General features: G+C 26.0%; 1 protein-coding gene across 1 annotated transcript; it reads right to left on the reverse strand.

Annotated features, from left to right (window-relative positions):
* Positions 1-275: 275 nt before the first annotated feature.
* LOC114122515 (fibulin-2-like) lies at positions 276-14,234 on the reverse strand. The gene is made up of 9 exons (XM_027985198.2): positions 13,972-14,234; positions 12,725-12,890; positions 9,573-9,666; positions 8,150-8,330; positions 7,198-7,395; positions 6,069-6,191; positions 5,446-5,586; positions 1,568-1,786; positions 276-463 (listed from the first exon to the last, which is right to left on the reverse strand). Exons 1-9 carry the CDS (start codon positions 14,033-14,035, stop codon positions 357-359), a joined length of 1,293 nt encoding a protein of 430 aa, XP_027840999.2. The 5' UTR covers positions 14,036-14,234; the 3' UTR covers positions 276-356.
* Positions 14,235-14,530: the final 296 nt, after the last annotated feature.

The following is a 14,530-nucleotide window of genomic DNA, read 5'->3' on the forward strand; positions in this document are numbered from 1 at the left end:
AATACTAAAATTGACTTAAAATATACAATAGCAATATAAACAAAATATATGTAAATGGTTTATAAAATAAACCCTAATCAATACTAATTAAATAAATACATTTTTTTTTTATAAATATTCATCCTGGTTGTTTCACAATGTATGTATGCTATTTAGTATTTTATTAAATAGTTTGAAAAGTACTCCAATATGAATTAAATATTGCTCAATTTAAATTCGCATTTAATATGTCTATACTGTTAATAATTATAGACGAAATTTAGAAAAACTAAACATACAAACATCAATTTACTTTTAATATACATACAATTCATTCGCAAGTATACTTATATAACATATTTTATTTTATTTTACATTCACTTCAGAGAATTTTTTGACCTGGGCAAACAGTAATAACTTCCATTCGTGTTGATGCACACTTCGTTTGCCATACACCGATTTGCCAACCTGCATTCATTTATGTCTGCAAAACAATAAAATTCAACATATTATTGTACAGTTAAAATACATACGAAACATCACAAGTCGACGTGTCACCGTATCATTAAGTTAAAAGCGGATATGAAATTATAATTGATAATTAATATCGTATAGTAAAAATCTAACACTTTTGGATCAAATAAAAGGAGATTATCATTTGCGTTTGGGTTAAAGACAGATTACTTTTGAACTTCTAAATTGACAGTCAAATCGAGTTGACTTAAAATCAATAAAAAAATTTAAATAAATCTTTATTTGTAAAATAATAAATAGGAACTATTGATACCTATTTGGTAAAGTGTTTATGGACAATCTATATTATTGTTCAATAAGACATGCATACAAATAATTTCATTAGCTTTTCTTCTGAGCGCAATTAACAGCCGTAGACCGATAGATTCTTTAATAAACTTAGGGACATGCTAGACATGGGTGTTTTAGTAACATAAAACAAAGTCTTTTTAAAAATGTATGTAGGACATTTCATAGCAAGTGATTTTAAGTGGAAAGTTTTTTTTTGACCAAATAAGTAAACTAAATTATAATAACGATCTAAACAAGGTACAAGACAAATAATTTTCCAGACAAATTCTATTTTCAAAACTTTGACACATTCAATTAAACATTTTATACGATTTTCTAAGCTAATATGTATTACCATGTCCTAGATATTTGGATAACTATGTTACACATAAAGATATATAGTTACCGAAAACTGAAAAACCATAGCACTATATTAATCACTGTATTTAAGAAGAAAAACTAAGTTCGAATGTTTTTATGGAACCGCAAAACGTTGTTTAACCAACAACATACGAGTGTATTTCGACATAATGTACGTATTATAATATAACAGATTTTATGACTATTTTTAATGTGTTCATCATTAACAATAATCACTGTATTAATCAATTTTTAACGCGTACTCATGAATGTTGTTTACAAATAGTATAAAAAAAATATCTAGATAAATTACTAAGATATAGCTGAAACATAAGTCTAAGACAGATAAATAAATAATCTTTAAATTTCATCAAAACTACCCTAAAAAAATAATGAAATTAATAACAATAGTCACACTAATTACCTATACACTTATTGTTTTGGTCCATTTCATAACCACGAAGACATTTAGCGCTGTTCCGATTGATCTGATTAGTGTTGTTGTTGCTTCCCTGAAGTACTCGGCAATTCGGTCCCACGCAACGTTTCTTATCGCACCGAAACGAACCTAAGGTATTTCTGCAAATCCACTCGGGACCTAAAACGCTACAGGTATCCGTCTTCAGTGCACATTCATCGTCATCTGCAGACATAAAACGTATTTTTAGCGATCGTCTAATATGTTAAACATTGATACTTATTGATATGATGGACGTAAAAAAATAATAACAACGCAAGTCATTATATTCCAACCGAATGCACGATTCTTATAATAGTGCTTTAATAGTATAATTTTGCATGAAATTAAATTGGGTCCTTTATGTTTAAAATTCATTTTTACTCGAACTAACTACTTATAGTATTATAGAAACTAGGTAAATTAGGTTCGCGATAATTGGTATGCATTTTTAAAGTGGTATATTGACATCTGAAGAAAAAATGTAGTGAGTAAGTTGGGTATCGTTCTTACTGTAGATTATTATATTATATAAGTGTATAGTAACATTATTATGGTTGCATCTAATCATATTATTAACCAGAAGATATGCAAAATTTATCTTGATCAGTTAATTTCATTTTGATCTAACTATAATAATAAAAATGAATTTTTTGATTAATAATTTGTACAATTTGTACCATAATTATAAAATATATCTATTATTGATTTAACTTCTAATAAAGATAATTACGAGTAAATATAAATATTAAAAAATATATAATTTTTTTCTTTGCGGCTTAATTAACCTACTACTTTTTTTTCTAGGATTAAGGATATTCAAAGGGTTATTTAGAATGAAAAATATTGTTAAAAAGTGCAATAGTAATTTTGTCAGAAATATGGTACATAAAATAGGCTAGCTACTTTATATTCTTATGTATAAAAAGATATGGATTGTACTTTACCATGCACTAGCAGTAGCCAGTGTTATGAACAATTTAAGTATTTGGTATTCAATTCCTTTTCAAATAGCTATTAAATACGTATTTTAAAATATATTATATATTAAAAAAATGTTAAGTACATTTTAAATATTATTTTACTGTAATTCAATAATTTTCTTCAAATCATTTTTGCCGACTTAATTTAAAATATTTAGAATTGTTACAAAATAGACGATCGCTACCAACATCGTTTTTTTTTATTAAAACTATTATTTTTTTTTTTTTTTTAATAATACTTTAGAAATGTAACAAATATAACACATTATGGGAAATGTAATACAATATATTGATAAAACGAAAAAAAATTGTGTCAATAAAATATATTATCTATTGTTGGTAAATAAAAAGGTATAACGATATTATCAACAAACCCATTTCCATATAATAATATTTCGGAGCTACAAAAATACATTAATAATTATTTTTAAATACTAGTTTGTTAATAATTTAAATTTTGGTAAGAGAACCGTCTATAACAGAGCAAACCGTACGTAGGTATTTGGGTAAATATGATTTACGAAATGAAAAAAAAAGTTGTTAAAATGCGTCTCGATCACTTCTAGAAATATTTTAATAATATACATAGACATAATATTATAATATGTCACTTTAATAAATAAAAAGTACACAATACAATTGAATAATACTTTTAAGTAATTTTATTATATTTATTACATTTATATTAAATGTCGTTAATTTATCGACGACAGCGTACGATTATAAGCCATACTGCCCACACTGATTTTATACACTCTGTGTTATTGCTCAAGCCCATGATGTATACGCATTGACCAATAAATCCAAAAACGGACAAAACGTAAAATACTGAAACGCTAATACGGAATATGACCCGACTCGGCTTTTAGGCCGTTTATTAGCCGCACGCCCGTACGACATCATATATCGTCATAGTGTCCACTCGTTAATCTAATTAACTATATAAACCCAATAATACGCTTCACTATTCGGCTATATTATTACGCGATCACGATAACGGACAGGCATTTTATAATATATGATTCCGGTTTTTCCGCGACACTGATTCAGCACACCGTCGCCGAGGCATAAACAAACCCTGCTTTTCCTGTGTAGGTATACGGAGCGTGTGACATAAACGGCTGACTGATAAACGATAAATAGTTGAAAATGATTTCCGACTTTGATAGTGATTTACGATAGATATTTGAATGAAGTTTGTACTTAAAAGAGCCTTTCAAAATTAAAAACTTCCAGAATTTTTCGAAATCATCGAAAAAAAAAACATATAAAAAATAAAATATAGATTATATTGTATAATTCTGTACACATTTTTAAATATTTTGACTCTTTCCGAATTATTTATAGACGATTAATATATCTAATCCGGTTTTTTATTTTTAAATGTATTTTTAAAATGTGTTGGTTTATTGTCATATCAAAATTCTTAAAAAAATTAATTGAAAAAATATCGAAAATAGGTAATTGGTTCGATATATTTTTAAGCATTTAAATTTAGAAATTTTCGTCATAAATTTAAAATTAAATTAGAAATACATTAAAAAAAATGTTTTTATATCTAAGCGTTGTTAAAAAATTTGTACAGAATTGTTCATACATTTTTATACGTATAAAAAAATAAAGTTTTTTGGAAAGTCTCATTCATTTTTTATAAATGTTATAAATTAAAATAATGTATCACTATGCATTCAGACATCCCACATGGCTTCATCACACTGACTTGTATACTTGACTCATGTTGTACAAGCGTATAACCGATCGATTACTTATTTTCTCTCTTTTAGATTCCGAACGAAGTGGTGAATAATGTATTGATTTTACAATGATGTGTGTTTTTTTTTGTGCGTCAGTGTACACCATAACTTGTTGAAATAATGCTTCAATTTAAAACTTCAGACATGTTTTCCGATGACAAAGTGAATATCCTTGGTACATTATACAGGTCAAAAGTAAAGTTTTCAAAAACATCGGGAAAAACCACAAAAAAAGTGACGGAAAAACGTGAATTTTTAAATCGATTTTTGTATTAAGTTATAATTCAAAAGGTAATCTCTGTAAATACTTTCACCAAATGTTTATATTAGCGTTATCTATACGTGGTTAAATTTTCAAAATATTCTGGCTTTTTTGAGCTATTATATAGACAACTGAAATTTTCGATTTTCTATGTATTTTTTTTTTTTTTGAAATGTCGATAAAAATGTTTGAAAAAAAAAATTGAAAATTTAATACAAGGTTTCTTAAAAGTTGTTCTTATTATAGTTAAAAAATATATAATGACAAAAATATTTAAATTTAAAAAAAAAATTATAGAATAAAATTTAGCATATTATTTATTAGTTAATTAGTAATTAGACCTGTTTGTTTTATTTTTTTTTCTATTTTTTATTTATGCATTGATATTCTTATGATGTATTTAAGTATTTTCACATTTTCTACTTCCTAATTCTATCATTGAACGATGTTAAGAAAATGTCTCATTATGCATTATACTATAGTTAGGTACTTATATTCTTTAAAGGAGATATTAAATATATATTGTATAAAAACTTCACAAGATAATTTTATTACAAAAATCTGGCAATAACAATCAATTATTACTTTTTATTAGTAGTGTGTTAGTGTGTTACTATACCATGTGTTTGAATTAATTTTTCCAATATATATCGCGTATAATATAATAATAATAATATATTAATATCATTAACACTATGTGTTGTCTCTTTTACCTATAACTCCATAGTTCGATAATTCCATAATAGTAGGGAATCCTACTAACCGACTAGACAAAATTCTGTGCACCAATAATTGTATTGACCTTACTCAACTATATTATCGTAACTTAATTAAACATAATCTGACCTATGCATGTAGCGGATTCGACATCCAGCGTGTACCCTGTTCCGCATCCGGTGAAACGGATACATTGATACGAACCGGCCGTATTGTCACATCGCTGAGATTCTTGACACGTGTGTAAATTTAATTGGCATTCGTTTATATCTAAAACAACGTAAATCAAATAATTATGACAATTATTTCGTTATTATATTATAAGTTTATATATACATATATAAATATTAAATAGTTATTATATTTTATAATATTATATACAATATACATGATGATTTACTAAACGTAGTTAGTAAAAGCTGAAAAATATAATAATTTCATTCTGACTTGTATACTAAAACTTAGGACGTACAAATTGTGACAGTAAAAGTTAATTTATCCATGAAAAAAAAAATTTTAATCCTAATAATATTAAAAATTAAAAACTAAGTTACATATTAAATAAAATTATACATTCAGTTATTGTTTTTTCATAAAAAGTGTACTATTATGATAGGTATGTGGCATTTGCTATTGAAAATTAAATTAAATTAACAAATTTTATGTAGGTACCTAATATAACAATAAATTAATATCTGATGATACATAACAAACAATACCTATGCATTTTTAAAACAAAGTAAACATATTACCTGTGCACGCATTGGTTACTTTGTCCAATTGATAACCACTTTTACAGTGACATTTATAACTTCCCGGCGAATTTATGCACACTTCATTTATATCGCAAGGTTTTTGAGAACATTCATCTATATCTATAAAACAAATTCTATTAATAGCATAGGTATAATTTAAATCTTTGTCCACTAAGTTTGATTACTCTGTGCTTCTTTAAAAAATTTAATTTATCTATTCATATTCCGCACAGATAGCAATTACCTATCATATTTTTAATTTTTCATGCTAGTATTAAATCGTGGATGTTGGGGACAATGCTCTAAATTTTACGATTTACGAGTTAAAATCCAATTGAGATTCTTTCAATTATTATTGTGTCGATATTTTTTTTTACCATATTCGCTATACCTATTGTAGATTCTATACTATTGTCGACAAAAAGTATCTATATCGTTATACAAGATATTACTATATTACTATTTGCATGAATGCATGATGATATTACCATCGCTGTATATTAGACTTATTGATAAGTTGTTAAGTTTATAATTATGTATACAAGTTTTGTAGAAACAAATTTATTTTTATTGCTCTAATTGTTCGCTATTACATAATATTGAACAATTAAAAATATATTAACATTATTATTGTAATTATTATATTATTTTTCTAATCTAATTTACCAAAATGATTATTAGTTTTTCCAAACATTATAGAGCTTTATAACTGATCAAATTGGCGCGTACACGCCTATAACCACTTTCATAAGTATTTTGATATTTTTAAAATATAGGTGCGTTTTAATTTGTTCTTACAGCGAACACTCATTACTAGTGAACTTTTAGCATCATACTAGTCAGTGGTCTCAATATAAACTGAAGATTTTAAAATGACTTTATTTTTATATAATATACATATTTGAACGTACCTAGTTTTAAACAAGATTCTCTTCTAAAACGTTTCAGGTATAAACATCAAATAAATAGTAATATTTATTATTGAGCAATTAAAACTAATGTAGCATAAATTTATTGTAGACTATACTATAAGTCCACTAGTTCTCTTTACAACTCAACTATAGCAACTATTTTAGATTCCTCATATAATTTATCTCTATTAGATACAATGAATTTTCATAATTACCTTTACATTTTTGTTCATACAAACTATATGCGTATCCAGGGTCACAAATTTGTTTTTTTTTAGGCATAGTTAATTTTTCAGGAACCAACGACATCATTGACGGTTGTAGGTATGGTTGACATTCAAATCCATTTGGTGTAGTTATACATATTTCACTAGACGTGCAACTATGTGTTCCATCAGTACAAGGATTTACGTCTGCGTATACATAAATTTAATAAATACCAAACAAAAAGAATAATATAATGATATAATAATTCAAGTCTTAAATTATAATAGTATGTAGGACATATAAGTATATAGGAAATCAAGTTAATATGGTTTTAGATTATTTTCATCAAAAGTTTTTACCAGTTGTAGATATATAATCTGATATGAAAAAACCATGATAAGAAGGTATTTTTTTAATTTTAAATTTACTGAGTGAATAGTTTCAGAAGTCTTGTTAATATTTTTATTATATAGGTACATTCAAATGTTTGTTCGTTCATTAATTTGAAAAGATTATGAACCTAAAACTTTGCATTTAGAAATTATGTCCAACTATAATACTATTATAACTTAACGTGATTTTCCAAAGTATGTACATAAAAACTGTCGAGAAATTATTATTTAAATTCCTAATGAACGAATGTTTAATATTATCAATATTAATAAATGCTACAATTAAATTTGTATACGTAAGTATTAGTTACATACTACATACAATAATTACTAGGTATCACTGAAAATAATAGTACCTATATTATAAGTTACCGTCGAATTAAAAATGTACAAAATATATTTCAAGTTAATAAATTTAAACTTAAAAATAGCGTTTAGTTTCTAAGTTTGAAACAAGAAATTTTTATAAGTACAATCTACAAACATTGATTAAATAATTATTAATTTATTCAGTTATTTTAATTTAAAATAATGCTAGTTAAATTAAAAATATATAAATTTAACTGACCAGCAGGTGTCACATAGTCTTTTTTAGGTTCGGTCGAAATCGATTTTACTTTTGTAGAAGCTACACTACAGCATGACTGATACACTTCGCCCCATTGGTGATCGTGAAACAGTGGCGTTGATTGACATATCGATTTCGTTGAACCAACAGTGACACCGATTTTACATATTTCACAGCATATCTATTCATAGTAAGCAATTACAAATCATAAAAATAGTATAAACAATTATTCTATATCTGTTGTAAAATATAATAATGTAAACAAATGTCATAGTATAAACTTATTATTAATTGCATATTAGGTAAATAATAAATAATAATACGAATCAGCAGATTAGCCCAACTATAGAATAAATACAGTGATATTATGCATAGGTTGTAAAAAAAAAAATGTAAAAAATGTAATAAAATAAACGAGAAATCTCAGAAATGTACACAAAACATACATTATTATCGTTTAATAAGTTAATAGGAGCTTGAGTGCTTCTAAGGTTTTCTCCTAAAAGAATAATTATGTTATTTTAGCGAATACTAAAAAAATGTATACACATACATTGAACGAAATTCGCATAATTTATTAAACATTGGAATTTTTATGAAAACTAAAAACAAAACGATGTTAATAATTAATAGTTTTCATACAATCATAAGATTTCAAACAAAGTTATTTATTAAGTATTTAAATACTGGCAGGAGTGTCGTCAGCGGACGGCTTCTCTCCTTTTAGTACCTACCTATAGAATATTACTATACGCGAGCTCATTTATGCCTTATTACACAAAGTCGATTAGATTATATAACATTAAAAATTGAACACAATATTAACAACGGCTGTATACAAGTTAAAATAATAAGCAAAAAACATTATAATTTATATTGTATAATACATTATAGAATATTTATTAATGTATTATATATTAACTATATAATATAGTAATATACCTACGCCGATGTGGATAATTTATTTGTTGAAATGTTATGAATTATTATTATTTATTATTTTTAAATAACAACCATGATAATATATATATAAGGTATGCTATGATTAGAATTTGTGTCTTTATTGCGCTAATATATTTATAATATTTTTAAAATAATATTTAACGTAACGTATTGAATTACCATTTACAGTGTTGGTTATTTAAAAAAATGCGTATAGATATTACCCTTTGTAAATTAGGTATATTTTATGTATTCTATTATGTAGTAATATGAAACTTATAATTACTTTATTGCATTAAAACACGAGTGCTATACTCAGAAGTTGCACAAGTCATATAAAAAAGAACAACTCCGTTATAACGTCATAACAATTTATACTGAGTACAGTAAAACGTAGTAGTAATTAATAAATACTTTTATTGTAATAAAACTAATATTTATACGTATTTATAACTATATAAGGTGTATACTGTATACGTACCATAAAATCAACTTGATTTTTTCCTATTTGTGTTTTTTCGTTACAAACTCCATTTTCTAATCCGACTTGTTTTCCCTCGTTGCACCGTATTTCTCTATAATTTATAACAGTATATCTCTAATTTTAAAATAGCGATCATTATAGTTTTTATTAAATTTGTTATTGTGTTTGACAACCGCGTGGCCTTACAGTCTAGAATATATGACATATATTATACTAATATTTATTATTTAATCTGATTTCAAGCGCCTAAGGTAATAAATGTATGATATGTGATAGTATAATATACGTAATATATAGAGGAAAGAATAATTTAAATTTACAAATTAACTGAGAAATAAGAAATATAAACGCTGAACAACACATATTATAAATAAAAATTATACTATACCTTTTTAATGAACATGAATATTTTATTATTTTATATAGTTAATTATTTGCACATATTTTGGTCAGAAGTAAACTTAATAAGAAACTTAGTTTAAATTTTAAAATTAGCTAGATAATAAACATTTCAATAATGGTAACAGAGCTTCAATCCAATAATCGTGTCCTACTCTTTTAAAGTTGTCTATATTGTATTAACATAATATGAATATGTGATAGGTATATTTTAATATTTGACATCAATCGATCATGATGGAATTGTATGGATTAAACTGTATATGATGTATAATATTAATTATATGATTTCGTATGGAAATATGGAATTCAATGAATATAATATAACTAATGTATAGTTTCTAAAAATATTATTATTATATAAAATAATAATTACGTAGCACTTGTTATTATTCAAAATTACTTTTTAATAATTACCTATAGAAATTATATTTTACTAATAATATAATTAAATAAGTAATGACCTAACCCACTCTGCATGTGATAGTGTTTGATATAACTGCAATAATGCACTGGCGTACTGCTTTCACTGATAAAATTTACGAATGCCAAGCAAGTAGCATCACGGCTAATATCAGTTATCAAGTATATTGGATATTGACAATCATAACATAATAATTATTGTGGTTTTTTTTCGGAACAATGAATGTTACTAAAGCATTTCTTTTTTAAAACGGCTATAATAATCACTAATCAGTATCGTGATTAAAATTTAAAAGGCCTGTAGCAAAACAAAACCAATAAGTTCTAAATTTTATGAATTTTTATAAATCCATATAGGTATACCAGCTATTATATTAATAGTATTATTTTTTCTTAAAATGACACAAAAAACATAAATTAAAAAAAAAAAATTAAAATTTATTAAATATTAATTATAATTTATAAGCCTAAGTTGTAAAATATTTTTTTTAAATCGCTTTTTTTAGCTTTCGTTTCCAGAAATGCAGGAGTCAATTTATCAAAATTCACCTTCCGAGATATTTCATGTTCGATTTAAAGTATAATACTAAGCAGCTAACAAGCCCCTCGCACTCTTTGATCTCAACAATTAATTTATAGGTACCTACTCTATGATAGAATGACTGAGTAGTTAAAGCTATAAATTTGGATTATTATGATGGTTACATTATAAGTTACAATAAAATAACCATAATTATAAATCAAATACTAATCACTTTTCAATACCTAGTATTATTAGTATTGTTTTAATCATATTTTTAATGTGATAGACTAGTAGCACATCGTACCGCAAATTTCATGGAAATCATCGTGTATTGTTAAGCTATTGATAACACTTATTCATATACAAAAGCATTTTGAGTAAATTATACATTTACTGTATAAATTATATTTTATATTATAGTATTTACATTCTCTAGAAATCGACGAACGGCGAGACTTTTTAATCAATGTTTGACTTGAGTTTCAAAATAAAAAAGAGTAATAAGCACATATCGTGTCAAGTTAAATTTCTAAATATTTTTATAATTTATTCATAGTATTACTATTAGCAAAATAGTTATAGTCTTATACAATAGTTTTAACTTATAGTTAAAAACTTATATATATAACTTATATATGTATTTCTCAATACATCGTATACAATATATTTTATAAAATGATATATTCATAGAATTATAGCATATTAAACTATTATTATTATAAACTCTTATAATTATAAGTAAAAAATGTCTATCTAATACCTACTACAATCAAATGGTATAAATAGGTGCGTTACCTAGTAGTACAAAATATAAATAGCTTCAAACTTAAAAAAATATTAGATTCTAAGCCAATGAATGTATTGATTTTACAACAATGTTTGTTTTTTGTCTGTCGTTCCATTTGGGGCAAAAAAAAAATAACAGATTCCAGTACTTTTGAAAATAATCAGTAAAAAAAAAATAATAAAAAACAATTTCATCAAATTTAAATCGAAAGAAAAATTTAAAATTTAAAACTGGAATATTTTTTTAAGGATTTTCAAAATTATTAGATAAACTAGGTCCAACTATCTACCAGAAAAAAAAACCTTTAAAATGGACTAGTGGCTGTGAAAGATAAACAAACACACATTATTACAAAACATTAATCAATTCATTCCACTTAAAATCTAAAATTCTAAAAGTTTAAAATTTTAACATATGCATAACAATGGAATTAGACAGCTACAGGGACGTGTTTAAAGCGATATAAATGGAAGCAGAACTATTGCTCTTGATGGATGGTGGCAGGAGTATTTTTGTTTACCTATATTATTTTGTAATAATTAATAATATTTTTCATAATATTGTTGGGATACTTTTGAAGCACGTTTCAAAGTTATTTAGCTTTATATTTTTGACGATATTTTAAAAACACGCAAATTAATCTCTATTCCCATATAATTATTATAACAGCACATATAGATTCATCAATATATTGACCAAATGTCATAACTAACTATAGACAGAAAATATAGTTAAATTGTCAAAATAGTGTATGAGCACTACTATCAACAATTTAACAATTCTATAACACGCTTTTATCTTGCATGTTAAAATTGTATTGTCGAGAAAAGGCGGATTTTATTCAAAACTAGCGACTGTTTTTCAAACAAAACATTTTCGCGACGAAATCCACGAAAATAATAATGGCAATATACGTAGGTACCTATTGTATATTACTCGTCTATTATAGTATGGTAATAAAATAATTCAAAAAAAAAAAAAGAAAATTTTTTACTACAATAATAACTGGGTACATACCTCAACGATTGCAAACAACACGCCCCGACCATGGTCAGACACATCGTATTGTGTTCGACATTGACGTTGAACAAAGGAAACGACAGAGTGATATTGCAAGATTTTTTTTCCATGCTCCACGTTTTTCCCGTGTTACAACAATGATTTAGCGTGCTTTCCAAGTCCCCTGTATAGTAGAACACATTATAATTATTATTGTGCATACGCCGTGATGGACAAGTGCATGGTGCACAAACTCAAATGCTATTAAATTATAACATAGGTAATAAGTAAAAGCGTATACGGAGTGATCCATATTTTTAACTAGCTGAATACTTTTTTACAAGTGAATTTTTATGTTTTTGGGAAAACTTATTTTGTATTATGGTTTGATGTTTGAACTTAAAAGTATTAAGTGTCATTATGATAAGACAATAAATTTTTCAAATATATTTTTTTATTATTTTATTTTAGTGGTTGTGGATGCAGAGAAAAACAATATTTTATTTCGAAGGAAAACTATGCCGCTCTAAATAGTTTGTTTTCATCAATATAAACCTTTAAAGTCCAAACAAATCAAACATTGAAATAAATAGTAGTGGCAAGAAGTACTTTCTCGTAAAAGTCTTACATTATACTGCTTGTGGTGCAAACTCTCGGGGTTGCTTCCTTAGTAATATCTATAAATAAAATTATAGTACTCTATATAAAAGAAAGTCGCAAAAATAAAGAAATTTCGTATGTATAGATTCATAGTAGGTATATTTTTTGAGTATAGGTTTATTAAGGTTTTATAGTTCTGAGCTTGAAAAGGGGGTGCTTCAAGTTCAATATTTTATATCCAGAGACTCCTTTATAAACTTAAAATGCCATTATTAATCATAAAACCATTTGATCAATATACGATATTTTCACAAAATGATTAGAAAATGATTATGCTTACGCGATTGTGAAATCAAAACTTAACTATTTAGTTAGAAAAATATTTTGTCTTTAGGAATTTACTTAAAATTTCAGTGTTGGCTTTGGCCAACCGAATGGATAACTTCGTGGGTACATTGTGTTGTGTATTCAATTGTGTTGTATACATGTTTAATGTATAAGCACCATTATTATAGACAATAGACGTTGTACAAATTAATATTGGAAACGCAATTCCGTCTTAAATAATTACAACGTGACGCGATGACGTAAATCTCTGGGTTCCGATACACTTGGTATAGAGTAGAATATTTATAGTACCAATATCATTATTATAAAACACTCACCGGCCGAAAACGAGTAATCGACGAAAAGGGTAAAAACCAACAGCGTAGTCGCAGCAGTCTTCATTTCGTATAACGTTTTAAAAGAATATTATTACACTTTTTTCGAAACGGTCGACGATTATTGCCGCGGGTTATTCGATACTGTATATTATTCCGGACGGACGTCCGACGAAAATTGCTATCGGACACTAAAAACGTTCGGTAAGGACGGTCGTGCGACGACGCCGTTTCCAATAATAATATTATAATATTATACAGTATTCTATGCGATAAATATTAACATGATGCGCGGTAAGACGACATTATAATATATTTATATATGCAGTGCGCAGTGATTCTGAGTATATATATATATGCATATATAACGCATGATAACGCAGTAAATTACATTATTGTTTATCTGTGCGACTATTGCATCGGACTAGAGTCTATATAAAACATATCATTATTAATATGCGACGTATATGCCGTTACTGTTTTGCTAAACGTCTGAATATAAGGCGTACAGCTGATGCTGTGAGAAACGAAAAAACGCGCATCGACACAATATTTTCGTGTG

Source organism: Aphis gossypii, chromosome X, assembly GCF_020184175.1.
Source record: "Aphis gossypii isolate Hap1 chromosome X, ASM2018417v2, whole genome shotgun sequence".
Taxonomy (NCBI): Eukaryota; Metazoa; Arthropoda; class Insecta; order Hemiptera; family Aphididae; genus Aphis; species Aphis gossypii.